General features: G+C 36.9%; 1 protein-coding gene across 5 annotated transcripts in view; it reads right to left on the bottom strand.

The window, feature by feature from the left end:
- GRIA1 (glutamate ionotropic receptor AMPA type subunit 1) overlaps positions 1–27,623 on the bottom strand; it is a 233,421-nt gene that overhangs the window by 101,465 nt on the left and 104,333 nt on the right. For all 5 annotated transcript variants that reach the window (XR_015732590.1, XM_087887521.1, XM_034401978.3 and 2 more), the window contains exons 3-5: positions 7,302–7,541; positions 6,544–6,728; positions 1,332–1,385 (exon numbers count right to left, since the gene is read on the bottom strand). Coding sequence is in view for 4 of the 5 variants with exons in the window: in XM_087887521.1 (XP_087743647.1) it covers positions 1,332–1,385; positions 6,544–6,728; positions 7,302–7,541 (479 nt within the window). In the remaining variant the exon portion in view is untranslated. The remainder of the gene's footprint in view (positions 1–1,331; positions 1,386–6,543; positions 6,729–7,301; positions 7,542–27,623) is intronic.

Here is a 27,623-nt window from a genome sequence, read left to right as displayed (position 1 = left end):
TGTGACTCTTACTGTGTAAAGGAATCTGTTTCCTGGCTATGCAGGTGACTTATGATTTTCTCGGCTATTATGTATTTTAAATTCTGTATATGTACTTCTTTTTTAAAATTTTTAATTGCTGTTTCCTGCCCAAAGTCATTGCTGAGATGGATGGTTATATAAACTGATTTTTTTTAAAAAGTAACAGATTGAATTGAGATAGCAAAATAAATTCAGATGGTGTGGGATCATGGAGATATTCCAGGGCAAATCCCATGGAAAGAAGATGGTTTTGCCTTAGGGCAGAATGTGAGGAATCACTGGCAAAAGCATCAGAGAAAAGAAAATAATTAGAGCTGTCTTAAGTCCAGGACCTTGAAGTCCAAGGTGATGCCAAATGGGCAATTTGAAAGCAACAAATGATGATGACAGCATTCAACAAATTACACAGTTGCCATGATGATGTTGAGGTTCAACTGGGGTGGGGGGTGAGGGCTGCACACTGCAACATTATTTTTCCCTTTTTAAAATAAATAAAAAAATCTTACACATCACAACAAATGGATGAGTATATCATCATAATCATCTTCTTCATCCCTTAATTGCAGAATATATTTTCTTCAATAAAAGTAACGTTTCATCCCGTATTTTTAATTTATTTGTGTCCAAAGGGAATCCTCCATAAAAGCAGTCTAAAATTACTTTTCTTCACCATAGAGAAAAAGTTTGCGCAAATAACATCTCAAACCTACAAGAAGATAACTTTAGCTGCCATGACTCATCTTCCAGACAATTCTACCTGGATGACTGAAAATCTTCATAGACATATTGCCACACATTTGAGGGAAGAAACCCTGAGGTTGGTGTGGGAATACCCCTAAGAATTTTGGAAGTTGGCACATTCCAACAATTCTCTACCCACTCAGATTCCCTGAATCATCTTGTTCAGACTGAAGAAACTGCTTGGATGGGCAGCAAAATGTCTCAAACCAACAAGTAAATAAGTCCAGTTGTCATGACTCAACTGCCAGAGAAGTTTACCTGGATGACTGAGAATGACTCATGGTTTAACAAGAACCATGAACAGATTCATTGCTAGATATTAAAGAATGATCTGAAATTATGAGAATCAAGATACAGGTGCAGAAACAACTTATTTTCCTCCTCCTTGTATTAATTCTGGGATAGTTTGTTAGATAGCCAATTACTTCGAATAATCTATTAGAATAACACCACATACCATTATAATATCCTGAAGAATATTCCTACCGGTAGTTATGCAGCATCTTTTACAATTAGTAAAGAGGAATTGATCAAAACATACATATTATAGGTAAAGAGTAGCATCTTACCAAAGTTGCAAGAATATAGTGGTATCCTATCCCATTTTTTTCAAGCTTGATTATCTGTAATTAAAAAAATAAAGCACAAAAACAATTTACTGGCAAATTGAGAAATGTCTCTCTAATATTTTTACTCTGTTTGTGGAGGAAATAAGAAACATTTCACCAGGACTGAAGCTTCTTAAAGAGTATAACTCCTACATTTAAATACACATTGTGGTATGCAAACTATCACATGATAGTAACATGCAACAGAGATTGAAAAATAAAAATATTCTCCTCTTCAAATGAAAATGCAAATATGAGATACCTTCAAATAAGTCACAAGCATTAACAATGTGTGCTCTTTGTCTCACAAACCAATTGATTGTGATAATCAGGCAATGTTTATGAACATGCTGCCCAGATGCATATTCACATTTGGCAAAACTAAAGCAAACAAAATACAGAATGAATTGTTCCTTTGCTTTGCTGAAATGCCCGAAGGAGAACTTGTTTATTTCATTTTGAGTCTTTTCCCACTTGTACCTAGTGACAGCGAAGCGTGACATGACAACACCATGTTTTTCTGCTGTTGGCTCTGGCATTATCACATCTCAATCCATGAACGAGACAGTCAAAATTTGTTCTTAGCTTTTAAGGGATTAAAAGAGTATTTTCCTCTTTATTCCAAGGTGTGTGTAATCCATGTCACTCATTTCCTTGGTCAGAAATCTGGGGACTGTGATGATTTGAAATATAGACAACAGAAACCGAATAGGAACTGGCAATAGGGACAACAATTTCATGCCAGTATAGATTTCTGCCAACTCAAGTATGGGTGGAGAGCAATCCAATTCAGTAGTTGTGAAAAAGCCCTGAGATTGACCACTGTGAATTCCTGCAGTTACATGGCCTCATAGATACAAGAAATGCAAATTTTTTTAAAAAAGCAAAACTAGAACTATGCACTGAAAGAAATAACTGGGCTGGAATGAAACTTAGGTCACACTGAGACAAGATGCATTGAAATTGAACATATTTTGTAATATAATATGCTGATTTTAATAAAGCCACTGGAAAAGAAGAGATTTTATTTACAAATATTTCTAAGCCATCATTAATGTTAAATGTTCTCAAAAATTTGATTAAATCTGGAACTAACTCAAACGGTGAGAACTTTTTTAATGATCGGAATATCCTCTTTCGACCCTTTGAAATGTAAATTTCAAATTCCAGAAATGTCAGCCACCTTTGTCAAGAATTCTGGAAGTGAAAGTTCACATATTCAGAATGTATCCAGGTTAGGGAAGGTTGGATTAAGCTGGCAATGGTGAACCTTTTGGTCTTGGTGTGTCAAAAAATTTGGAAAATGCCTAACTTGAATTTGCTGGCATATCGCACTACAGACACTTTGAGACAACTCCAGGCACATAAGGTCTTCATTCTTGAAGTAGTCTTGGAGCACTTCTGCAGCGTCTGAAAACTGCAAAATCATGCTCCGTTCTTCTGCAATTCTGGAGGCACTGCAAGCTGCAGAAGAGCACAACTCATTCTCACATGGCCTCCTCGAAAATCATATGAGAATGTGATGTGCTTTCAAAAATAGTTATCAGGTGTTGTGAAATCTGGCCTGTCACTCAAAATGTTATGGCATGTCACCTTTAACATGTGTATCATAGGTTCACCATTAAGTAATTCATCATTCTGCTTTTAACAGAATAAATAATAAGACCTCTGGGAGCTCACTTACAATGTACAGGTGTGTCCTGGTAATTTTTAAATTGTTTTTGCAAAAGTATATAATTATGAACTTAGAAATTTCATTCTGGAACCTATAGTTAAATGTATTGAGAAAATGACAAATTGTTCATGAACTTTATGCATTAAAATATGGCAAATCATTTAAAAAAATCTTGACTGTGATTCACTCCATAATTTCTGTCACATACAGTATACTGTACACAGCCACTTTATCAAAGTCTAAACAGCCGGGGTTATTTACACAATGATGAACACAATGGAAATCTTGAGAAGTGTCCTTTATAACCTCTAGTTTATATATCCTACAGAATGGCAAGAAGATACAAATCACTTATCCTAAACATAGAAGTAAACAGAAAGGCACTGTTTCTTCTTCTGCCTCATATGCAACAGGCATTTTCTTTCTAGTATGGTCTACTTGTAGCATTCAGAAATTATATAATTGTTTTCATTATTCTAGAAATACAATGAAAATTCTTGAAACTGAAGTAAGGGTCATTTAAATAAACATTCCTATACAATGGTCAGGGCTACACTTAATGTTATACGTGTTATATAATGTTGAGAGCACTCCAACTGAAGTTGTGCAAAAGAATGACTGTAGATCGGTACTTTAATATATGATTTTCCTATCTAAGGAACCATTCTCACTTCACTATCATCTGGATATACAGTAAATGCAGATAATTTGTCAATGTAAACCATTTAATGGCTTCCAATACTCCCATATTTCTTGGTCAGTAGTAGATTATTGCCTTAGTGAAATCAATATCATTGCCTTGGTGAATTCTTTCTGTTCCATACATTTCTGATTTACATTGATCAGATGAGTGTTACCTATTTTTGAATGGCAAGATGGAAAGCAGTCGTGAACTATTTATGCCAGTTTCTACTCTCTCTGTTTCTTTTATTAGAATTCCAGCTATAAACAAGAACAGACCCAATGCAAATACAAATTCAATCCCACACTTTCCTCCCTTTTCTTTCTTGGTTTTTCAATTAAATATCAATTCCCCAGGTGAGAACTGGGGAATGTTACACAATGTCATAAAATTCCTCAGCATTACAATTATCACCAAATGGATTAGTTGTTATTGGACACTTGTTTCTACCTTAACTGGCTCACCTGCTTTAGAGTTTTTCAGCTGCAATGCTCTTGAGTACACCTTAAAAGCTGCCTGACTCCTATACTAATATCCTTGTACCTCTATTAGCGTTATCAGAGCAGATACAAATAAGTAAGGCTCCACCACCACCTTTCCTACTATACAGATCTCCTGGGTAGGATAATTAAATAATGACTGAAGCAAATATGTCTGGAAGTGCTGCAGATCAGTCGGTTTTTCCATGAACAGTTTCTTTCTAGGACATGAAGCTTCTTGCATTTCTTCTACTACTACTACTAATAAAAAGCATTCCTGTGTTAACTTCTGGCTTCTGATGGCTTCTTCCCAAAAAAGAAATGAAAGGAGGCATTTCTAAACTTGCGAATCCAATCTTGTGCTTGTATACATGTCTGCTTTTGAGTTGTAGTATTTGCATTAATCAAGAAAAAGGCTCCAAAATGCAGCTGTCAGGAAGTGAAAATTTAGAGGGCTGGAGCACATGAGAAAGTTCTTCATTTAGACTCTCACTGTGTAACATTCATTCATTCATTCATTCATTCATTCATTCATTCATTCAGCTTTATAATTAATAAAAATGAGCAAAAAAGCAAAACCTAATAATAGTGATGGTGATACATTGCCAAGAAGGAGGGCAGCAGCAGGAGGAGGGGGAGGATAAGAAGAAACACATAAGTATTTTAACAAAAAGTGAAATAAGTATGACAAAGAAAAATATGATAAAAAAACCCCATTCCTATAGTATACTGGTCTAAGGCAAATATTTTTCAAGTATGTACTGTATACAGTATATTCTAATGCATTTATATATTATTTTCATAGTCTTCCACAGAGACAGAAAGCAAACTTCTTCATTAGAGTTGTGAAAGACAAGGCCTACCCCTTTGCTTTTCACTATTGCATTTCAGCAGTACAGTCTATATGAACAACTCTGAATCCTTTGTGACTGCCCTACTGAATGCCTCTAAATGAAAGAGCTGTTCCCCAGCCATTTGTGATTCACAGCTCAGGTTTCAGATGTAATGCAACAAGTGAATATGAATAAACAGATGGGAGGAGCCCAGGGGAAAAGTGTGATTAATTTGATCAACACTCTAACGCCAGAGTTACAGCATAGCAGCTGTTTTGTCATGGACAGTATTTAATATCTCAGAGCTGGCCTACAATCTCTACAGGGGTTTTCAAAACACTTCCATTTATTTCTGCAGATACATCTGTACTTCTGCATGACTTCTGAGCTATGCCAGCCACGTTTCTACATGGGCAATTATTTCCGAAACCACTTGTGCAATATATATCATAAGCGCAGTTGTGTGCCATGTGTACATATGATTTTATTGTGTATCCCAGAGGTCTAGTACAATGTAGCATCAAATATGCTAGACTATAGCTAGGGGACCCAGATTCAAATCTATCTCTAACCACTTTCATATATTTAAAAAAAACCCATAGCTTTATATATTTAAAATAACCGCATCTTCATGTTACAGCATTTATTAAAATGAATTAAATCTCTTTTAAAATAGGACTTGTTGCCACATTTATGGTATTTCATTGCCAATTATAAGGATCAAATCTAGACATAATTTCCAAATAATGTTTTAGTTTTTCTTGTCTTGCTTCATAAAGCCTTAGCCCTTCATTCTAAAATGGTGTGTTTGTAATTATATTTTAGTCTTGATATATTGTTAGATTGGATGCATAAATGAATATTGTATTTTAAAAATATCCTTATTATATTAGGCTCTAATAGCAAAAAGCTACATATCCAGAGTTTTTCATACAGTATGTGGTATCCCTATCCTTATCAGGAAGAAGAAGACGAGAGGCAGGGCAACATTCCCAACATTTCTAAAAGCAGATCCTAGCACCATAAGCAAAGTAGAAGCATGCTCTACTAATCTTGCTTCTGCATTCATAGATACCAGTCTTAATGTGAAGATCCCACTTCCCAGCCCACACAAATGCTATTGCCATGAAAAAAGCTAGGTTTCATGGAGATACACCTTTGAAATCTAAAGGCTAAATCAGGGGTGTCAAACTCGCAGCGTCATGTCGTCATGTGACATATCACGACTTTCTCCCCCTTTGCTAAAATGGGTGTGTGTGTGGCCAGCGTGTGTTGCATCCAGCCTGCGGGCCAGGAGTTTGACAACCCTGGTCTAAATGGAAGTAAGAAGTAAGCCTCTGAGTATTTTGCTTTCAGCAATCATATCTGACAAGCAATATTCTTGAGCAATCTTGTGGGTCTCAGATTTTAACTAAAAGAGGACTGAGCCTGATTCTACTATAAGTACCATTATTGTTTTAATCTGGGGCCGTCTTGCCTTATTCGTGCACAATTTAAAACCTACCTTGCCTAAGATTGCATTTAGTCGTTCTGATTCACAGTCAACAACCACGACCCGTTCCTTCTTCTTCTCCAAATTTTGGAAGAGTGACTTGTAGTCCTCTTCTGTTGTTGTCATAACGTTGACTGCTGTTACCTGCCAGTTTTTCTCTGCAGCTGTATCCAACACCTTTTGCAGCACTGACAAACCTGAGATAGGATAGGATAGGATAAGATCAGATCAAATTCATAGCAATTGCTGTTTTATCATTCTCATTGCTATGACAATCAGTGAAATCATAGCTTTCAGAAATGCTTCATTTCTATATATACCTCATGATCTCAATCAATAAATCCAAGGTAAGAGGCAGCATTTTAATATTGAACATCTACATGGTATGTTTACATGGTCACATAATGTTTATATTAATGGTACATTAGATCAACATTATTGTTCCCATTTTGTATATGTTGGCGGCTGGACAAATCCACTATGACATGGTGATTTATTTAATATAACTTAATGCATTACGTGGCATAAATTAGATTTTTTTAAAAAAATTGATTTATATGCCGCCCTTCTCTGGAGACTCAGGGCGGCTTACAATGCGTTAAGCAATAGCCTTCATACTTTTGTATATTTATACAAAGTCAGCTTATTGCCCCCACAAACTGGGGGCAGTTTGATTTGCAGTATCCTCTGTATTTCCTACATTTAATAAGAACTCAATCTCTTTATCCCAATCCAATTCTTCATTTGTCTCACAACTCAGTCAGACTTACCCCGGTCAGCATCATAAATGTACATAAACTTCTGGCACTTGTAATATTCAATGACATTGATGAGGGCATCCTGAAGTTCAGGGCGCAGCTGGATAACAAATTGATTGGATGTGTCAACAGGGAAGCTGGGTGTTACAAAGCAGACATGTAGTGCCCCACAGAAGGACGTGAGCATGTTGACTGTCCTCCTCTCATAGAAGCCAAAGATAGCATAGACCCCCTTGGAGAACTGGGAGCAGACTGTGGAGAGAGAAAGAAGAAAAAACCCCAAAGTCAGAAATTCTCTGAATTAGGTACCCATGCACACACACACACACACACACACACACACACACACACACACACACGTATGTGTGTATGTGTGTATGTATGTATGTATGTATGTATGTATGTATGTATGTATGTATACTTATTATTATGAGTTTATTCCTTTGCAAATAGTCATACAATTCAAAGCATTGAAACTGAAGAAAGCCTCAAAGATGGAATGTTCCATTTGTTTTCTCTGAGTTTTCTCTGACACACTGTCATCATTACAAGATATCGTCTTGACTGGCACTTTTTCAAATATCTTCCAAGAGAATTGAGGCTTTAAAAATGATAGGATTAAGTTTATCTAAGCCCACACACTCAAGCAAAGGAAGAAAGGATACTGGAGGAGTTTTGTGATATATCATCATATGTTATATCCTTGCTGTATGGTTATTTCCATGCAGGTCTAGGAAAAATGCATTAAATATTTCTTCAAAATAATAAAGCCACTGCAATGAATTGTATGGTTTTCAGCAAACATTTTTTAATTTAATGAAAAATTAATATTTCAATCTACAGTATAACATCTAAATTAGAATTAAAAAGGAACATATCCAAATTAAAGGCAGGTAATGTTTCAAAACCATGTTGGGATTTCAAAAATTCTTCTTGATGTGACAATTAAAATAAATCTGCTTTTAAGTGGCCTACCTTTTGCCATTCAAATATCTAGTATGTCTATGGAGATTCTCAATCATTCAGGTCATGGTGCCTTTTAAAAGGCAACTGGGTTTTCTTGAAATTTTCAAGGGACATTTTTTCCCCTTGAAAACATTTCGCTTCTTATGCAAGAAGCTCCTTCAGTTCTGAGCTTCTTCAGCTCTCGCCAAACTGAAGAAGTTTCTTGGATGAGAAAGGAAATGTTTTCAGGGAGGAAAAAAACCCCAAGAAAGACCAGCTGCCTTTTGAAAAGCACCTTTGGGACAGGTATTTAGAATATTTAGCATGTTTGAGGTAACTTTTTCTTAAGAAGATAAGGATAGCTCTGCTGGATGAAACAAAAGATTTAAGGCTGTTTCTGGATCCAGTAGTATTCCCCACTGCCTCACACATACTTTGATTTCCTCACAAAAGCTTGCAAGAAGCATCCTCACGTACTAGTAGGTCTATCCTCCATGAAACCTGGCCCACCTCTTCAGAAGAAGAAGAAGAAAAAAAAAACAGTGAACAAATGATGCGGTAGAAATCCCCGAGATTTTATTCAGCTATGGAATTTTTAAGCTTGTATGAAAAAGGAAGATTTGGAAAGCACTAATTAATGCTTTTGGGGACATTTTCAGCCTCATCATTTTTCTCTCTTGAGACTCTTTTCTAGCAAACATGAGAGTTAACACCAAGGGATGAAACAGTAACCCTCAGTTCCATAATATGGTTAAGATGTAATTTGGATTTGTTTCCTTAAAGTACATGGATATGGGAAATCTAGTAGCATGCAAATTATTGCTCTCAAGTTCAGCAGTGAGTTCTGAAGAGACAAGCAATTTAGATTACCTAACAGTAGGGACAAAGAGGGAAAATTATGGCTTATCTTTGGAACCAAATCTTGTAAGAGCATTGTATCACATGAGATATCTAAAGCATATTTAGAAAATGTCATACGCTTGTTAAAGACTTTATCTCGGAAATTTCAAGACAAATTATATAGGCCAGGTTGAGCTATAAATGCAGATGTGCAGCTGAATTGAATACGCATATTAGGAAAGATGCATAAAATGTATAAGTGAAAATAATTTGAATCACTAAAACAGCTTTTATTTGTTTAAATTATAATTCAGATACGTCATCATCACACCTCTAAATATAGCTATGTAGAATTCCTAATTTTTGATATGGCTGATTGGTCTTTATCATATTGTGTGAAATTCTAGTACCTAGTATTATTTTTTTAAATCTTTTAGATGTTCTCTTTTTAAGTTTTTTTTTGGCAGAAATCAAAGTTAATTGATTGTTTTTGATAACTAATTATGAGGTTGAGTCTCTGTCATATTTCTTTACTTCTGATTATTTTACTTTATTTCAATGCTTTGACAGTTTTTGCTGCTGTTTTAATTGGTTTAAGCTGTCTGGGGCACTGCATATAAAATATAAAATGGAACATTTCTTATAAATAAAAAATAAACCCTGAAGGAGGGTTTAACACAGAAGCTTAAAAATTTGTGAAAGATTTGATAACAAATGATCACTTGTGGCAAGTTGGTCATGCTATTCCAGCAGTGAAGAAGATTGGGGTAGCTAGATCATCATAATGACTCTAGATTTAACAAAAATATTAAGCAATGATTTTTTTGCATAAACAAAATTAAATGCTAAAAATGTCCATTAATTCTAGTTCTCTTTTCACTAATTTCAATAATTCTGTTGCTAATAGGCACAAGGGTTTGATCTTTGTCAAACAGCTCCTCAGGAGAAGTTTTGCCTGGGATCATGGGAGTACTTGAAAGCTATGTACAAATTTCAGAGGAAAATACATGATAGGGACAGCAGCATATTTTGAAATACTGTGTAAAACCTCAGGCATGCATATTGTCAAACATGTTTAACTTCATTCATGTTTATTGGTACATTCCGATAAATCAAATTCTAAGGTGATGGTTCTTAAGAGTGACTGTGCTTTCATCTTAAGGCCAGCCTTTGGTTTTAATAACATAGATGAATATGACTTTATAACTGCAGAACGCTCAAAGGAATCTTTAAAAAAAAACTTGAGTTTTTCGCTGTTTTTATTCTCCTCTGAAATAATTCTAGTTTTTGCTGTCTAGCCCATGATATTTTCTTGTCTTTTAGTAAAAGGGTAAGATAACAACTGCAAGTATTGTGAAAGATCTCCTCTGAGTACCTCTAAGTACAAGAGCAAAGAATAATTTTGAATTATGCAAATGTGGACAGTATTGGCTCTGTAGATTTTGCAGAATTAATATTCCCAGCATTTTTCATTCACTGAACTGGGTGGGACTGCTGGGAAGTGTAGATTATCAACATCTGTAGGGACATAGATGTTTATGAGCAAACAAAATGAGATGATGTAAAAGAACATCCCGTACTTTTTATTACTAACTCCTCAATTTACTACATCAGTCTGATTTTATGTCTTCTGATTAACATTCTACTTGGAAGGGCGGCTCTGTCACTACAAACACAACAATGCCAAGAAATGCCATCTGGAGAAATATAAAAGTATTGTCTAGTAAAAAACAAAGATCAAGTAAAAAGTAACTGACTACATTCTTGTGCTATGGTGGGAAACTGCTCCAAATACTCTTTTCCAACACTTTCAATCTGAAATCTCTTTTAAAATAAATAAACCTTAATTTGAATTAAAATACAATATAGCACTCTTGAAATGAATAACATAACATATTGTAGGTTCCCAACCAGGAGTGGTATTCACTTACTGTCGCTACCGGTTCGCAAATGGGAGCGTGCGCATGCGCAGAGCCTTCCGCTCATGTACAGAGCATCAAAAACGGGACATGATGACGTCTGGGTGGATGGGCGGAGCTTCTCGCAACCGCCGCTACCGGTTCCCCCGAACTGGATAGAACCGGCTGAATACCAACACTTGATCACCCCAAATAAGACAAAATGTTCATGATAATTGTGCAATTTTACTAGTTTTGTAAATTTGTGCATAATTTCAGTGGAAGTTTTTGGCAGTCTTATAAGACTATAGCAATTTGGGTCAGGTCACCCAGACAATTAATAAGGTTTTTCAATGATGCTCAGAGAATGAAAATCTTGCTTATCTGTGCCTCAGTTAGTAATACGGTAAGTGCTAGATGAAGCACTACAATAAATGTTCCGGACTTCTATGAGTTTTGGTTATGAGGCTTAATCAAAATAAAATATAATAAAAAAACTATCAAAAACTTTTCATTTTAACACAGAATAATAAATAGATCTCTAAATAAATAATACATATTTTCTCAGACACAGCATATGCCAGAATATTGGACTTATAAGAAATCTGAAGCAAGCACTTCTCACATTGCTACTAGCCAAAACCTGGGACACTTTAGGTTCTTCACATCATACATATACAATAAATATGCACACTGAGAGCTACTTTCTCTATTCTGACAACTAAATCTTCCAAGCCTCGCCCTTAGTCAAGGACATCTGGAGAGAAAAAAGAACATGTCTAAAGTCTCAACATACAGAAATTATTAGATTTCTGGGGGGCGGGGGGACATAGCTTTGAATCCAAAATGAAACTGAACATGACAGTACTAAGCAAAAAATGCACAGTAGGACTGAGAATTACAACTTGAACTTTACAATCTGTTATTTCAGTATGGTAATCAGAATAAATGCCTTCCAACAATAATTGGTAAGCATTGTGATCTTTCTGAAAGTGTCTTCATTTGCCAAGTTTTAGCTCACTTTTTTGCTATTGTTGAGAGCAATAGTAAGGGAGTCATAATGTAAATGTAAGAAAATGATTTTAAATTATGAGAAAAGCAAATTGCCTCTCTCTGCTGCCATTAAAGAAGGCCTAAGCATTATCTGCCGAAGAAATGAAAACTTTATATGACCAGAATTTTTGCCAACATCGTAATAAGAAAAACAAAATACTATATGGTGAAATCTAATTTCAGCGCCAACGTTTCTGCTGTAGGGTTGTTTTTTTTTGGGGGTGGTGGTATCATTGTCTCAAATGATATTTTTGGAAAAACAAAGAAAACAATCCATCTTCTTTGGTAACCTCATTACTGTCTTGTGATCTGTCTACCTCATAAAGCAGATTATGGCCTTGCAACAGATTAATTACAGATGCCTCTGATTACAGATGCCACATTCTCCTCCTCTCAATCTTTCTGTCGTCTTCAGTACTTTGTATCAATCATGAGCAAGCATCAGTTCTCCTCCTACGCTGTACTCAGATAATTGTTAATCCCAGCCCTTAAAACAGATTCTAGCAGCCAAGAACTCACAGTTCTAATCTGTTTTAGATGGTTGAGGCAAGTCAGAATATTTGAAGAAAAGACCATCTGTGGTTAGGTAACTTGAGGGAGGAGTAGAGATATTTCTTGCTTTCGGTGTGACATTCTTAATAATGTACTTTGAAAACTACTGCAGTCATCTTTTTTCCCCTTCTCACAATAACCTCAATTACTTAAATTAGATCCTGCCTTCAGAAGGTAACAACTTTATACCTGTTATACTCCCATAATTAGTTTGAAATTCACATTAACTGTCAGTAATACTAATCCTGTGAACAACAGAAAAAGGAGGCATGGGGGTACTTCCATTTGTTCAATGGACCACGTTGTGTGGACATTATACAATTTAATTAGATGCCGATTAAGCACTAAGTATTGACTTTATGTTTCATTTAAAGAAGTAACTGGATAGAAGAGATAAGCAATTCTTCTGGATACAAACATAGCAAAAACTTTTAAGTAATTCTTCTGGATATAAACACAAAGAAAACATTGCTTGCCTGCCTACCTTGCTTTCTTCTAAATCTTTTGATCCTTGCATTTCTGATTTACCTGAATGGTAATTTAAAATGTAAATTTTACACCCAATCATAATTTAGAAATATAGTTACATGAACTTTGCCTAAATTGGTGAGTTTGAGATATGTTTGAATAACTCTGCTGGAATTTTCAGTTTGCATGGCCAATGGGGATGACTCACAGTAATAGGTAGAATTTGTGAATTGTATTTGTGTGTGTGCGTGTGTGCGCAAATACAATTAGTGAAAATTTGAATATGGATTAGTGGAATCCAAACTGGATTAACTTTATCATCATTAGTATTAATGTTATCCTGCCAGTTTGCCCGCTCCTTACTAGATGCTTCTAGAATGATCTAAAACTTTATAAGCCTATTTAGAATCAGTTGAGAATCAATGTGAGAAGGTTGTTATTTATCTTGTCAAATGTCCACTTTTCAAGCCAACAGTTTTACATCTCTTAAATAACCATTATGAAATGGTTCTTTTTCTCCAGACTGAAGAGAAAAAACATTCCAACTATAACTGATTTAGAAGATGAAGCAAGGTGATTTCAGCTAAGTAATGCATTTGATTTATTTTTTCCATTCTGGTCTAATGTTTTAAAATGCAGGAATGTGCAAATTAGAATAAGTAGATGGTGACATTTTAAAACTGATTCCCTCAAAGCTAAAAAAGTTGTTCTGTATCTTAGATTGCCTTCATGTACAAAGCACTGACTGTGCAGAGCTGAACTCTTTAGCTATTAACAGAGAGTTGCTTTAGCCCACTGAACATAATTTCTTTATTCCAATAGCTGCTTTAACTAGTTTTAAGGGGGGGAAAACCTATTACAAACAAGGAAAGAAACTTTGTTAACTTTGGAGGTTTTATTATTATATCAAGAATAAAGTCACTTTTCTCACTTTATAGACTCTTTTTCAGATATGAATTTAAATAGATGTTATGATTTCCTCAGAAGCTACTGAGATATTCACACTTGATTCTGGAGTTGCTCATTGAATCAGTTTCAGTTAGTGGCCCTGAACATGTTTAGAAAGCTGTCAGCCCTCCCAGATAAACCAGGAAACATGACTAAATGAAATAATTCCATTTTAATGTAAGGCTACATTAACAAAATTTTGCAAGTCTGAAGGTACAAGCTTTCCACCTCTACTTTAAATCACCTAAACAATTAGGGCGGGTCCTCCCTAAATTTCTTTCTCTGTGTCAGGGTTCCAACCATGCCCTAATTAAATCATGAGCCTCCAGCCAAGCTTCAAAAGAAATCCAGTTATTTATTAGGAGCTTCATGTCTGCGAGTTCCAAGTGAAGCCAACTCTGACCCCACTTAATTTACGTTCCGGCTCTGACCCTGTTTCCCTCCTCCCCCCCAAGGTGTGTCATCAGTCACATTCTCCAACAAGCAATTTTCACAGGTTGTAGAGATCACTCCCATCCAGCCACTGTGGGTTACCGGGGAGATGGCCTTGACAGAGATATGGTTGGAATGTGCTTTTGTTTTGACTGACGTGCTGCCTCACTGCAGCTACAACGTTTGTTTTCCCATCCCCCCCTGCCTATGGCAACTCAAGAACAGGGATGTTTTGTGAGTTGACAGCCTGATCATTAATCCATTGGGGGCTCCTACATCTCTTTTCTGATTGTTTCCTAGGCAGTATGTCTTTCCTTCAGTCTTCCACACATTCCATTACAAAAGCTGACATTAATAACTACTTGTATGTTCCACATTTGCTCATTCTGATTAGTTGCACCTTATAGATCAAAAGCAAGGGTTGGCAAACTTTTTCTATGAAGGGCCAGATCCCATCTCTCCTCCATCTCTGTAGGCATGGCTGGTAGGTCTGCAGGCCAAGGAGCATGGCAGCCATTGCATGACTCCAGTCTGCAAGCAACGACACTGCTGATGGACTGCCACAACCATCTACTTTCTGCCTGCCTCCCTATTCATTCTTAGATCATATGTTAAAGACTTGGCCAAGAGGCTTCTATTTGTCTATGCCTGATATGGAGGATAATTAGTGTTACAATATTTCAGGGGCTGCCACAAAGAGAAGGGAGTCAATCTATTCTCCAAAGCACTTGAAGGCAGGACAAAAAGCAATGGATGGAAAATAATCAAGAAGAAAAGCAGCCTAGAACTAAAGAGAAATTTCCTGACAGTTAACAATTAATCAGTGGAACAACTTGCCTCCAGAAATTGTGGATGGTCCAACACTGACAGTTTTAAAGACACGATTGGACAACCATTTGTCCGAAACGGTATAGGATTTCCTGCCTGAGCAGGGGATTGGACTAGAACACTTCCAAGGTCATTTCCAACTCTGTTATTCTGTTAATCTCCAAGATCTAATATTCTGAAGAAAATGTATAATCAGATCCTATTAATGAAGCCATATGAAGATGTTCTTCAATAGGCCCTAATATTTAGAGCCTTACAGAGAAAAATGGATTGTCCTTGCAGTTATCAAGCCTTATTTTGCTAAATCAACAGCTGCATTATTTCATTATTAGTATTTATTCCAAATGTTTCAGAAACTTTTTGAACTGAATCCCACTCTTGGGATTGAAATGAAACACAGTTGTGATTTTACTCCACATATAGTAAATGATTTGTCTCTTCAACTATTTGGTGGCTCTTTTATAAGAACATCTAAAGGAGACTCACTTAAAGTTTTGGAAGGCACAAATAATTCTGAGGCTTCAGATCTAAATTAATTTTAGAGGCAATCAGATATATAACATTTGCAAGCAGCCATTTCAGATGGTATGTAGGCATTTCTTTAAAGCTATTCTATATCTTTGGTATAATTTTCATTTATCCTTTTTTCTCATTCATTCATTCATTTTTAATTTATATGGCTACCCATCTCACAAGACAGCAAAACAAAACCCACAATATAAAGCCCATGATACCATAGTTAAAACAGTAATAATCCATAATCAATGTTTTGCTCTATTTTCCTACTCTGAATTGGCCAGAGTTACTTACGTGAGCTGACTGGCCATAGAAATTAAATAAATAAATAAACAGTTTACAAATAATGCATGTGACCGCAACAATTATTGCTTCTGTATCTTTATTTTGATCACAAGGCATGGGAGTGAAGGGGGAGTGGGGAGGTGTTGAAAATTAATTTGCTCTGCATCTGTTTTTAGTGAGTCACTTAATTAACTTTTCCTGCACTAATATTTAGATTGGAACACACTTATGAATTGGATTGTATGCTTCTTCAAATTTGTTGATGCATCCTTTGGCTTAAGACTCGTAGAAAAAAGTATGTATTAGAGAAAATTGATGAGGTAAATGTGTTTTGGGAGAATGAGTGCATCTTAAATTGAATACATAAGGAAAATTATATATCCTTCTATACTTTTAGTTCTACAGATTTTTGTAGTTTAAATTCAATGGCTGATGAATAGACTGATCTTATCATTCAATATATGCCTGTGATAGCTAATCTATGGTATGCATGCCACAGGTGGCAGGCAGCGCCCTCTCTGTGGGCATTTGAGCTATTGCCCCAGTTCAACTCTGCCATGCATGCGTGTGCCTCCCACCGGCCACCCAGTTATCAGGTTTCTGCCGCACATGCGCAGGGGGGGCATATGTGTGTGGGGTGTGCGCACATGCGCACGTCTGTGTGTGCAGGGGTGGGGTGCATGTGGGGGCAGGGTGCATGTGCAGGGGGTGCACATGCATTGCCATTTGGGGTTTGGCCACGCATGCGCGCTTTGGGCACTTGATCCGGAAAAGGTTAGCCATCTCTGATATATGTCAAACTAACATTTTTTTATTATTTATACATTAAACTTATAATTTATAAATAATAAAATAATCTTGTGGTTCGAGGTGATTCATGAATCAGAAATAGAGTACTTTAGCCATTTAATTTATTGAGATCAAAGCAGGGGCCGAAAGTCCTAATTCTTAGTATTTTCTTGAGCAAGGCTCCTTCCTGAATTAGAGGGATTATATGTGAATTAAGTATACAAACTGACTCAGAAAAAAAGATATGTTCATTTGGTCGCAATTAGGTGCAAAGTGTTCATATGCTTTATGTTTTGGGGACGGCGTGACTTTTCTTTGGTTTTTTCAAAAGGATGTTTACTTTTGCCTGAAAATGCAGAATACCAGGAAATATCCACAGAAACATTTTGAGATTATTTATGGCTCTGGAGATAAAATACATAATGTGCCAACTTCCTGGAGTATTCTTTTGCATCTGCTACACTATTTTCACTTCTCTGTGTGGGATTCATTGTTCCATGAATCTTTTGAACAGCTGAAAAAAAAAAACTATTGGTCCCATAGATCTATTTAAAAGGTGCTGCCATACTGCTTTGAAATGGACTGGACTTCTACAGAACATAGATATCAAGATTAACTTCAATGAATCAAGGCACTTACAAAACTTGGTGCTTTTGTCCAACTCCTGAAAGCAGCATTGGATGGTTACAACGCAGCCTCCGCCCCTATTATGCATGTGTGGGTGTGCAATGACACACTGCACATACAAATGGGATAGAACTTGAACCACAATGGCTTTTGTCATTTACAGACTACTGTGCCTAAAATAAACCTCAGTGATAAAAATCTCATGGATATAAAAAGTATTTTTTGAACTGTATCTCTGCAGGCAAAAATTCCTGCATTTTATCTTCACTTTTCTGTGAATGTGTGGTACGGGAAAAATGTCACAGGTCTGCATTGTTGACAACCTGAGTGCTACTATTTTCAATTCCGTCTTTTTATACATACCCCTGTAACAATTTATGCCACAAAAGAGTATTGTGGGTTTTTAATTTTGGATATGGAAGTTACCTGTTGCAGTTTTCCCTTGGGTTAACTCTGAACTAGAAAAGCAACTTTAAAAAAAAATAATGAAACCTTTGGGAATATGATTTTTGCAATGGTAGACCTTGCTGATTCATACTACAATCCTGTACAATTAGCACCTTTTGTTGTGATCTTTAAATAACCTGCAACTTTGTAGGTTGCCAGTTACATATAAAATGTAAAGTTGTATCTGACCTATTCAACAACTCCAGGAAACAGGTAACCTTCTGTTGCCATGACTACTTAAAAAGAACTGAACTCGGCCTCTTAATTCCTGTCTTCTAAGCAGGAAGTAGAATTGAGATTCAGTCAACCTGTTGCATCTTCAGAACTGTGGTGCAGGGAGGTATGATGGGAATCATAGCTTTTTCATCCTGGAATGTTAACTGTTGTGAGTTATATTTGTGAGATGGCCAGCTTTATAAATTTGCTGGCAAACTAAACTAAACTAAACTAAACTAAACTAAACTAAACTAAACTAAACTAAACTAAACTAAACTACTGACTGACTGACTAACTCCCTGTTCTTATTGACCTCAAATTTTTGAGGTATTTGGAGTTGTTTTCGTTTCTTCACCCATTTTTTGCTTATTATGCTGGGTGTCCTGATGAACTTGCAAAGTCCCTGAAAGACAGACTCTTCACCCACCAAGACACGGAGGCTAAGTCTTGGTGGATGAAGATACTGTCTCTCTGGGATTTTGTTTTTCTTCGTCCAGGGAAGCCATCCATGGGCTCTCCTCCTCCTCCTCTGACTTAGGAACCAACAACTGGCCTTCATATTCAGACACTTTACTCTCCAGCCTTTCCTTTCTATACCAGTCTTTGTAGTTTTCTCTTTTCCCCCCTTGTTTTCTCTCATCTCGTTCATTCTCTATAATTTTGGGTTAGGTTGGCAGCATCTACCCCATTATTTGAGAAGGTGAGCCTTCTCCTCAGAGTTCTAGTCCTCAATGTTTACATCCTGTACAAGACTGGACCAATGGAAATGCTGTGTCCCTCTACCCCATAACAGTTTTCACTATCAGCCAAGTGAGTTCATCAGCTCTCATGATAGTACAGTTCAAGCCTAGAATTGACCTTCCTCTCTCCCGTTTTGTAGACTCATGCCAGCACTGCTGCAGCCATACCAAGGCACTAAAATCCATATGTCACACAACTGTCTGCGGTGGGGATTCATTGTACAAATACAAAGGATCTTCAAAGAGAAGTGTTTGCATGTGCATGATGGCTTCCACTATATATAACTCACCTGCACATGTGGTGATTGGCTTTTTAGTGACCTCAGCAGCTCAAGTAGAGACCAGATCAGTTGCTCACTGCTATTTATGTGCTGAGACCTTCATGTGATGGTAAAACCTGAACAGATTTTTTTTGAAGCGTTTGGTTGCTTCTAATAAAGAAATTGTCCAAATGTATTTCTCAAGAACAATGAAAGTTATTGTTTACTATAACTTTGACTCAATTTGTTAATTAATCAATTTCATTTTTTTTTCTTGGCTGTCTAGACCAGGGGTCTCCAACCTTGGCAACTTTATGACTTGTGGACTTCAACTCCCAGAATTCCTCAGCCAGAGCATGAGGAGTTGAAGTCCACAAGTCATAAAGTTGCCAAGGTTGGAGACCCCTGGTCTAGATACTTAGACTTCTCAAACATCAAAAATCAAAGGTGAAAATACTCTTCCTCCCCTGCTTTTTCAAAGCCCAACATAAGGTATTGCAGAGAACATCGTGGCCTGCACAATTCTGATCTTTATATGTGTAGATACATCACTGATTTGAATATCTTTTCCAATCTTTTCTTCATCACTGCTCTATCAAGTGCTACTGTGCAGTCACCATGACTTTTTGTTCCTTTACTGTTGATAGTCAGTCCTAAAAGGCAGAACCTATCCATCACTTTGATATCTTCATTGTCAATTCCAAGTCTGTTCTACATGTTGTTCTTTGTTTAGTCTACTTTATATTTAATTTTAGTCCCAATTTTCTCACTGTGCTTTTTGACTTTTATTACTAGAGTTTGCAGATCCTTTGCATTTTCAGCTATGAGAGGAAATGTATTATCTTAAAGAATCAAGAAAACTGTTTTTGTTTGTTCATTTTTAAAGCTTACCTAGCAACAATTTTAGACTAGTGAAGAAAATCCTTCAGAGGCCCAAAATATGTTGGACATTAAAAATAAATTTATGTTACCAGTGAAGACCTTGATGAGCTAATTAGAACACAGGGGTAATGTAAATGTGGTTGCTGATCTGAGTATTTGTGAAATATTATGCTCATGCTGATGTTTAACAAAAATAAAAAGAAGGAGGAGATGTTGCAGGTCACGTAGTTTGTTTAGCCTTAATTAAATGCTGACAATCGGGAATGAGTTTGAATTAAAATGGCCACATAGAAGTAGACAAAGAATAGTATTTGTACTGCAGAAACTGATAAATGCAGGACCAGCTAGAACTCAATTATTAGAAAACCTATATCATGGCATTTGCCAAAAGAGCCAAGAACCATTCCTGGGCATAGATGGCCACAAGATTGAGATTAATTTTCCTATTAAAATACCTGGAAATGGTCCTTCTCAGTCACTGCATGTCAGGGAAAGTATGCATCTGCATTTGGGGACAGTTGCATAGGTGTTGCATTTACAATTCTGCAAATGTTAAGGTTCTGTCTAAGGGGCACTCAAACAGCAAAGCATGGAAGAGGACATTGGATCAACCAATCAGCATGCAGGATACACACCTGTATTCAGTGCATGGTTGGGATTTGGGAGTATGCTTGTCAGCCCATCTGTAGCCATTTGCAATCTACACTTACCCATCAACCCCTTTGCAGTGTAGGTATGTGGCCGATGTCTGTGCACAATTGCAGGCAACTCTAAATCAAGCTTAAGTTGCTGAAAATGCACAGAGGACCTTATCTGTCATCCTTAAAATCCACAAAGCAGGAGGTGGTAAGAATATATCTGCAGCACTAAAATTATTTTAGTAAGATAAAAGGAGAGGGCTCACAACTTGGGCGTCCTCCTGGATTCACGGCTGTCTTTAGAAGAGCATTTGACGGCCGTGACCGGGAGGATTTTTCATTAGGTTCACCTGATTCGCTAGTTGCGTCCCTTTCTGGATCAGGACTCCTTACACACGGTCACTCATGCCTTTGTCACTTCCTGCCTGGACTACTGCAATGCTCTCTACATGGGGCTCCCCTTGAGGAGCACCCGGAGGCTCCAACTGGCGCAGAGTGCGGCCGCGCAGGTGGTTATGGGGGCGACATGGCGTTCCATGTAACACCTCTCCTGCGCGAGCTGCACTGGCTCCCGGTGGTCTTCTGTGTGCACTTCAAGGTCTTGGTTACCACCTTTAGAGCGCTCCATGGCTTAGGACCTGGTTATCTATGGGACCGCCTGCTGCCACCAGTAGCCTCCCACCGGCCGGTACGGTCTCATAGAGAGGGGCTCCTCTGGATGCCATCGGCCAAACAATGTCGACTGGTGGCCCCCAGGGGGAGAGCCTTATCTGTGGGGTACCTACTATCTGGAATAAGCTCCCCCCGGAGATACGGAGGATCCTGGATCTATGCACCTTCCGTTGCGCTCTCAAACTTTTTTATTCCATCAGACTGGCCTGGCCTAATTTTTCCCCTTTTCCCTTTTAATATGCAAATTTTAATTCATTCTTAATTTATTGGGGTGCTTTAAATCTGTCTTCGGCCAAATTGTTTAATTCGGTTTTATTCTGTTTTTTAAATTTTGTATTTATGTGTTTTTATCTTGTGGCTGTTCACCGCCCTGAGTCCTTTGGGAGTAGGGCGGTATATAAATCAACTAAACTAAACTAAACTAAACTAAACTAAACTAAACTAAACTAAACTAAACTAAACTAAACTAAACTAAACTAAACTAAACTAAACTAAACTAAACTATTTGAAGCTAAACCAATAACACACTTTCTTTACAGTGCCTAGCTAGGGCATCCTTCTTCAATTTTGCACTATTAGAACTTGTTCGATTCAAATTTCTAAGATCAGACATTCAAGTCCCAAAATGAGTCTTTAATATCACCATGACACTAGAATAAGGCCTTATGAAAGTGGAGGTTAGAGTGTGGGTGACCATATTTAATTATTGGCTCAGACTATATTTTTTCTCCTTCGCTTCGCCCCCTTAACTATGAAGGATGATTTTCAGTCTAGATGTAAAATGGCAGTGACAACTAAAATCCCATCCTTGGGCTTCTCTCCAAGTATTCTACTCAACATAAGATATAATCAGGCCAAAGTAGTCATTAGTGTGTAGAACACCCAGAGGCAAATTGGATCTAGCCAGGTTCCCAGCCTTTCGTGCCAGTAACTCCAAAAGATCCTCTCCTTCCCCTATGACATACTTAACTAAACTGAAGTATGAAACCACCAGAAGGCCTTTATTTTGGCAAAATGTCATGCCCTCCCCTCAGCTGTCCTTGAAAGCCAATATAGGAAGATTCTCTTGCTGGAGAGACAATTTTTCTGTGACAACGGACACACAGAAACAACAAAGCATTTGCTTCTCCAGTGACTGTAATACAGAGATATTTGTCCTAGCCTCATCATCTTACCATTATTATTATTACATAAATACCCAGGGTATGTTCTATACCTCCCTGCTGCTTTCATATACTAATCCTACTATAACATATAATGTTGTCAGGTTCTGCATAGAGATGCTTAAAACCCATCAGATGATGACTTGTGCTACAAACTTAAAACTAAAGTTTTTAGTTCATTTCATCATTTCATTGATAAACTGGTCTTAATGAACCTAGTTCATTATGCTGGAGTGCTCTGAACTGTGATAGACTTATATAAGATTAGATCTGGTTCTGTTAATTGAAAACCTTATATTGATTTATCTGTGAAATTGACTTATTTACAGTCTCAATCCCAACACTCATATAATACACCATGGCACAACATCCCACAATATGAAGGCACTGGACTCCTTTAACAGCTATCTCCAAGAAAATCCCAACCCCAAACAAGGATCCAACCTTAGAATAATAAACCCATTTAAAAAGTATCCCTTTCACCATCTTGCAGAAGGCTGTAAGGAGGTTAGGCACACTCAAGGGGCAAGGGTTCAAAGCATTGGGGTCACTGTGGAGAATGTCTCCTGGTTCCCATCTCCTAAGAGATTGGAAATTAAAGCATCCCCTCCCTAGATAAGAACAGACTGAATGTATTCGGAAAAGGTATTGAGGTAAAGGAGAAGACAAAGGACTCCCTGTCTGAATGATTCTACGGCAATCTGTCTTGCTCTGAGCTGTCTGGAAAGATCATGATTCATTTCATTAAAGGACTGCTGGTATCAAACTACTGAAGGCAGTTATCATTGGTGGTAATTATAATTCCTGTGATGGTTGGAATCTCTCCCAGAAGACTGTACAACATGGTGAACAGACTCAGTAATTTAGCTACCTGTAAGAACAACAGTGGTGTGAGTGTGAGCTCCTGCTAGGTTCAATCTTGCTGTTAATGTCAAAACAGGAAAACTGAAACCAAGCGTATGGGAGGAAAGCCAATCAATTGAGAAGGAACTCCAAAATCAAACCAGAAAGAAGATGATGCAAACCAATTCTGTGGTATTACCAAGAAACAAGTATAGATATGACTAAAATATTATCCCACATTTGAATGAAAAACAGTGAGTTTGAATTTGGAATTTGAAAAGCTCAAATGAAAGCAAATGTGAAATTATCAAAAATGAAATGCAATATATTGTATGAGATAGTTTAGGAAAGGATCAAGCTAACTCAAATGTTTACGTGAGAAATATAATGTAAATATAGAATGAAAACATACAAAGGAATGAAGTAGTGGCGGTGTCATTCAAAAAGAGATCAACCAAATGTTATTGATGATAATCCAATAAATGCTAGAATTATATCCAGAAGAATGACTTCTTATCCAGCGAACATAGATGTTATTTAAGTATTATATACTAATGAGTGACTTCAGAAAAACTGAGTAACCTGGAAATGCAGTAATATTTGGATAGGGCCTTTTGTGAAAGCAAGTCTTTGTTGACAAAACCTATTTCAAATAACCTAACCTGTATAACAATAGATGCACAGCATCAGAATCAAATAGAAAAACCAACAACAGCCACCAAAAGATGGAGAACCAGAACCAGAACACATTTAGGTACACGAGGAGAACATGAATTATATACAAGGTAAACTTAGAAAATGAAAGGAGACACAGAACAATCAGAACATTAGGGCAAGAAACAAACTCAGGATGCTTCATTTATTTGAAAGAGAACCTGATGAACTATGGGATAAACCAACACAGAAAAATTCCAAAAATTCAAAGAGGAAGAGATTCAATTGGCTTTCAAAACAAGCAATTATGCCAGCCAAAGAAAGGAGAAGATGAAAGCTTGGGCAATAGGAATGACATATAAACAATGATATGTAGTCTTCTATCAAGCCAGAAAAAGCAAGAAGGCACTCGCTATCAAGAATATTAATAATTGGGGCACGTAACAAGAACATGAGAAATGTTTTTCAGATGATCAGAGAAATTACAGCTAAGATGGAATACTCAAGAGTGATCACAGGAATGATCTCATACAAGCAAAAGTGTTTAAAGGAAAATTGATATGCTATGCTGAAACCATTTATAAAAGTGATTACTGAAGAACAGAAACATTTGCAGAGACAGAATATATTCAGGAACCAAGCAAATAGGAAGGCACCACAGATAAAGGAAAAACCTTTTCCACTGTTTAAAGATGCAGAAGAAGAAATTAAAGCGCTCATAGCTATATGCCTAGAAATATGAAGGAAGGATGTTTTTGGGTGCTTTCAAGTTGGTGTTGATGCCTGATAACAGCCTAGAGTGGTCCCTTCAGTTTTCTTGGCAAGATTTCAGAACTGATTTTCCATTGCCTTCTTCCTAGGGTTGAGAAAGAAAGAAGGAAAGAAAGAAAGTAAGAAAGTAAGTAAGTAAGAAAAAAAGAGCAATTGGTCCAAGTACTTTGTACTTAAGGTGGGACTAGAACTCCCAGTCTCCAACCCAGTGCCTTAACCACTATATCAAATTGTCTTTTATGAGGCCTATTGTCCGGAGTACATTCCTATAGGAGTACATTCCTATATTCTACATTGAAGAATGAAAATGCAAGAGAATGTGCAAATTATCAAATTGTTACTTTATTTAATCACACAGTTTTACATAAATTTATAAAGTTACAGAAGACGCTACATGAAAAGAGAGATGACTGAAGTACAGTTAAGTTTTACAGGAGATAGCAAGATAACACGGGATGAATGAGGAGAACAAGAGAACCTCAGGTGATTTACCATGGTTTATGCACCACAGCAAAACCATTGGGTATATCAGGGGTTTCAAATTCAAATTATTAGGAATGCTGCCTAAGGATTAATTTTGAAGTTTTTTCACATACTGATGTGGAAATGTCTAGTTATTCAAAAACCTTAACTACAAAATAGAACTACTTAAAAAAAACATAGCTGCCAGTTATTTCATTTGGCTCTTAGATGGCAACTATTTTTCATTAACTGAGACAGTCCAAGCTCCTGAGTTATCACCTTTGCCAAGATTTGCTTTCAAGTTGCTCCTACAAGAAGTTGTATCACATCAGAAGTGCCCACTATTAAACAGAATCATTATCATCACCATCTCTCTCTCTGGCAGAGACCTTCTCCACCCCCACCTCCACCAGAGGAAACTTATTAGTTTCCTCATTGCTCTTCCCATTCCTTACCTGGCAGATAGACCCTCAAGGTGGGAAAGTCAGACCCAGCCTTTCTCCTTCTGAGTTGCTTTCTCCCTTGGATAGTCCCAACCTGTTTTCTATGGACAAGGGGCACCTCCATATTGCCCTGATCAATAGCCTCAGAGGCAATGCTACCCTGGAGTTAACCATGAGAATAGGAAAGAGTTCCCAGAAGATGACAAAAGTAAAGCAAGCAGTATGAAAAACCTCCATGTGCCAAGTGCTTGCCACTCTTCTTCCTGAAGCATTGCCTATTGCCAAGCTGTAAATCTATATGCATGAAGGTTCTAACCTAGCTGGAAATTCCTATAAAGGGTTATTTTAGGCCATAAAAATACTTGGAAGTTTGTATGTGATTTCAGGACCATAGGTTTGGGACTTCAGGTAATAGGTTGTGGCAGAATATAGAACACATTGAGAATAATAGGTATGCCAGAACAATTTAGTCTTCCAAAGATAAGAATTTACTGTAAAATCAGTTTGGAAAAGCATAAGAAAAAAGTGAATGTGTGTACATACAGTATTATCTTCTTATATGCTTAATTTATATACAAATGTAAGAATATAGACTTTAATGGAAGACAGCTGAAATAAAAATGAGAGACAAAAAGCTAATTATCAGAGAAATGCAGGTGATACCACTTCATTAGCCACAAGTAAAGATTATTTCGAGGAGCTCATTATGAAAGGATCAAAAGGAAAGATGAAGTGTGAAAAAAAATCCAGGCTAATGTTAGGTTTGAGAAAGGGAATGAATTTTCACTAGCTCATCCACTACAGCAGCCTTTTCCAAACTTTTGACCTGGGAGGAATTCTTAAAATAATTTTCAGGGAACCCCTGCATAAGAAGGAAAACTTCACAATGCAAATCACTTCTAACCTACACACAATCCACATTTTACAAGATTTACAACAATAGCAAAGAGGCAGGCTGATATCTGAATTATGGTGTGTAAAGCATCCCACCACTGTAAATGCCAGTGAAATTAAGAAAAAAAAATATCTTGTTTTGTTCAATCACAATCTCTTGAAAAATTCCTTGGGATCCACAGAGCTCCATTTAAGAAGGCTGTATGAGAGGGTGAAGACTCCCCCCACTTTGGAATAAAAATTTGATAATAGAATGCTGGAGAAATACAGAGGACACTAATCCTAGGAAGGAAGGCAAGAACAAACTTAGATAAGATCATGAAGAATAAGAATATTTCTATGGCAACGAAGAGCAGAATAAGTATCTTTTTGGTTGTCAACTGAGAAATAACAAGATAGAACAATAGATCCCATCTAATTATCATTTTGGAAATGATTATTAAAAGGATTCTTCAAGAAGAAGCAATCAACACTGGATCAAAAAAAAAAAGACTAATTGCTCTCTGGAAATGAAAAAAGACAAGCAGAAACTCATATACTTTGGGGATGTGATATAAATGGATGATTCACTAAAATAATTCACTATGCTTTGCAAAGTTGAGGGAAAAGGAAAGACGAGAGAAAATGGATAGATGATATCAAAGAGATTATAGGACTTTCCTTCAAAAGAGCTCCTAAATATTACTAGAGGCGGGTTTAAGTTTGCAAGCATTTTTTCTCTGCAGTCACCAGGTGTCAGGCATAGCTTGAGAACACTTAACTAAGTACGGCTGATGTCTTTGTAGCCTCAATGGAGTTATGGGCCAATGCATCATACATTTAAATTGGTATGGGTTTTTTTTTTATCCTTTTATGATCTAAAGACTGGAGTCACTGGTGATGCCTCAGTAGAGGCAATTTGCTGGATTCTTTCTTCTTTGTTAGTGCAGGTAGCAAACATATATATGCACACTCATAGACACACCACAATCAATTAGCTATGATGATTAACCTTCCATTTCAGAATATGACTGAGAAAGACATAAACATGGACCAACACTATGGCTACCATGCCACTGATCTCTTTTT

Source organism: Pantherophis guttatus, chromosome 2 (assembly GCF_059756535.1).
Source record: "Pantherophis guttatus breed Tessera chromosome 2, ASM5975653v1, whole genome shotgun sequence".
Taxonomy (NCBI): domain Eukaryota; kingdom Metazoa; phylum Chordata; class Lepidosauria; order Squamata; family Colubridae; genus Pantherophis; species Pantherophis guttatus.
This window is presented reverse-complemented; position numbering and strand designations above follow the sequence as displayed.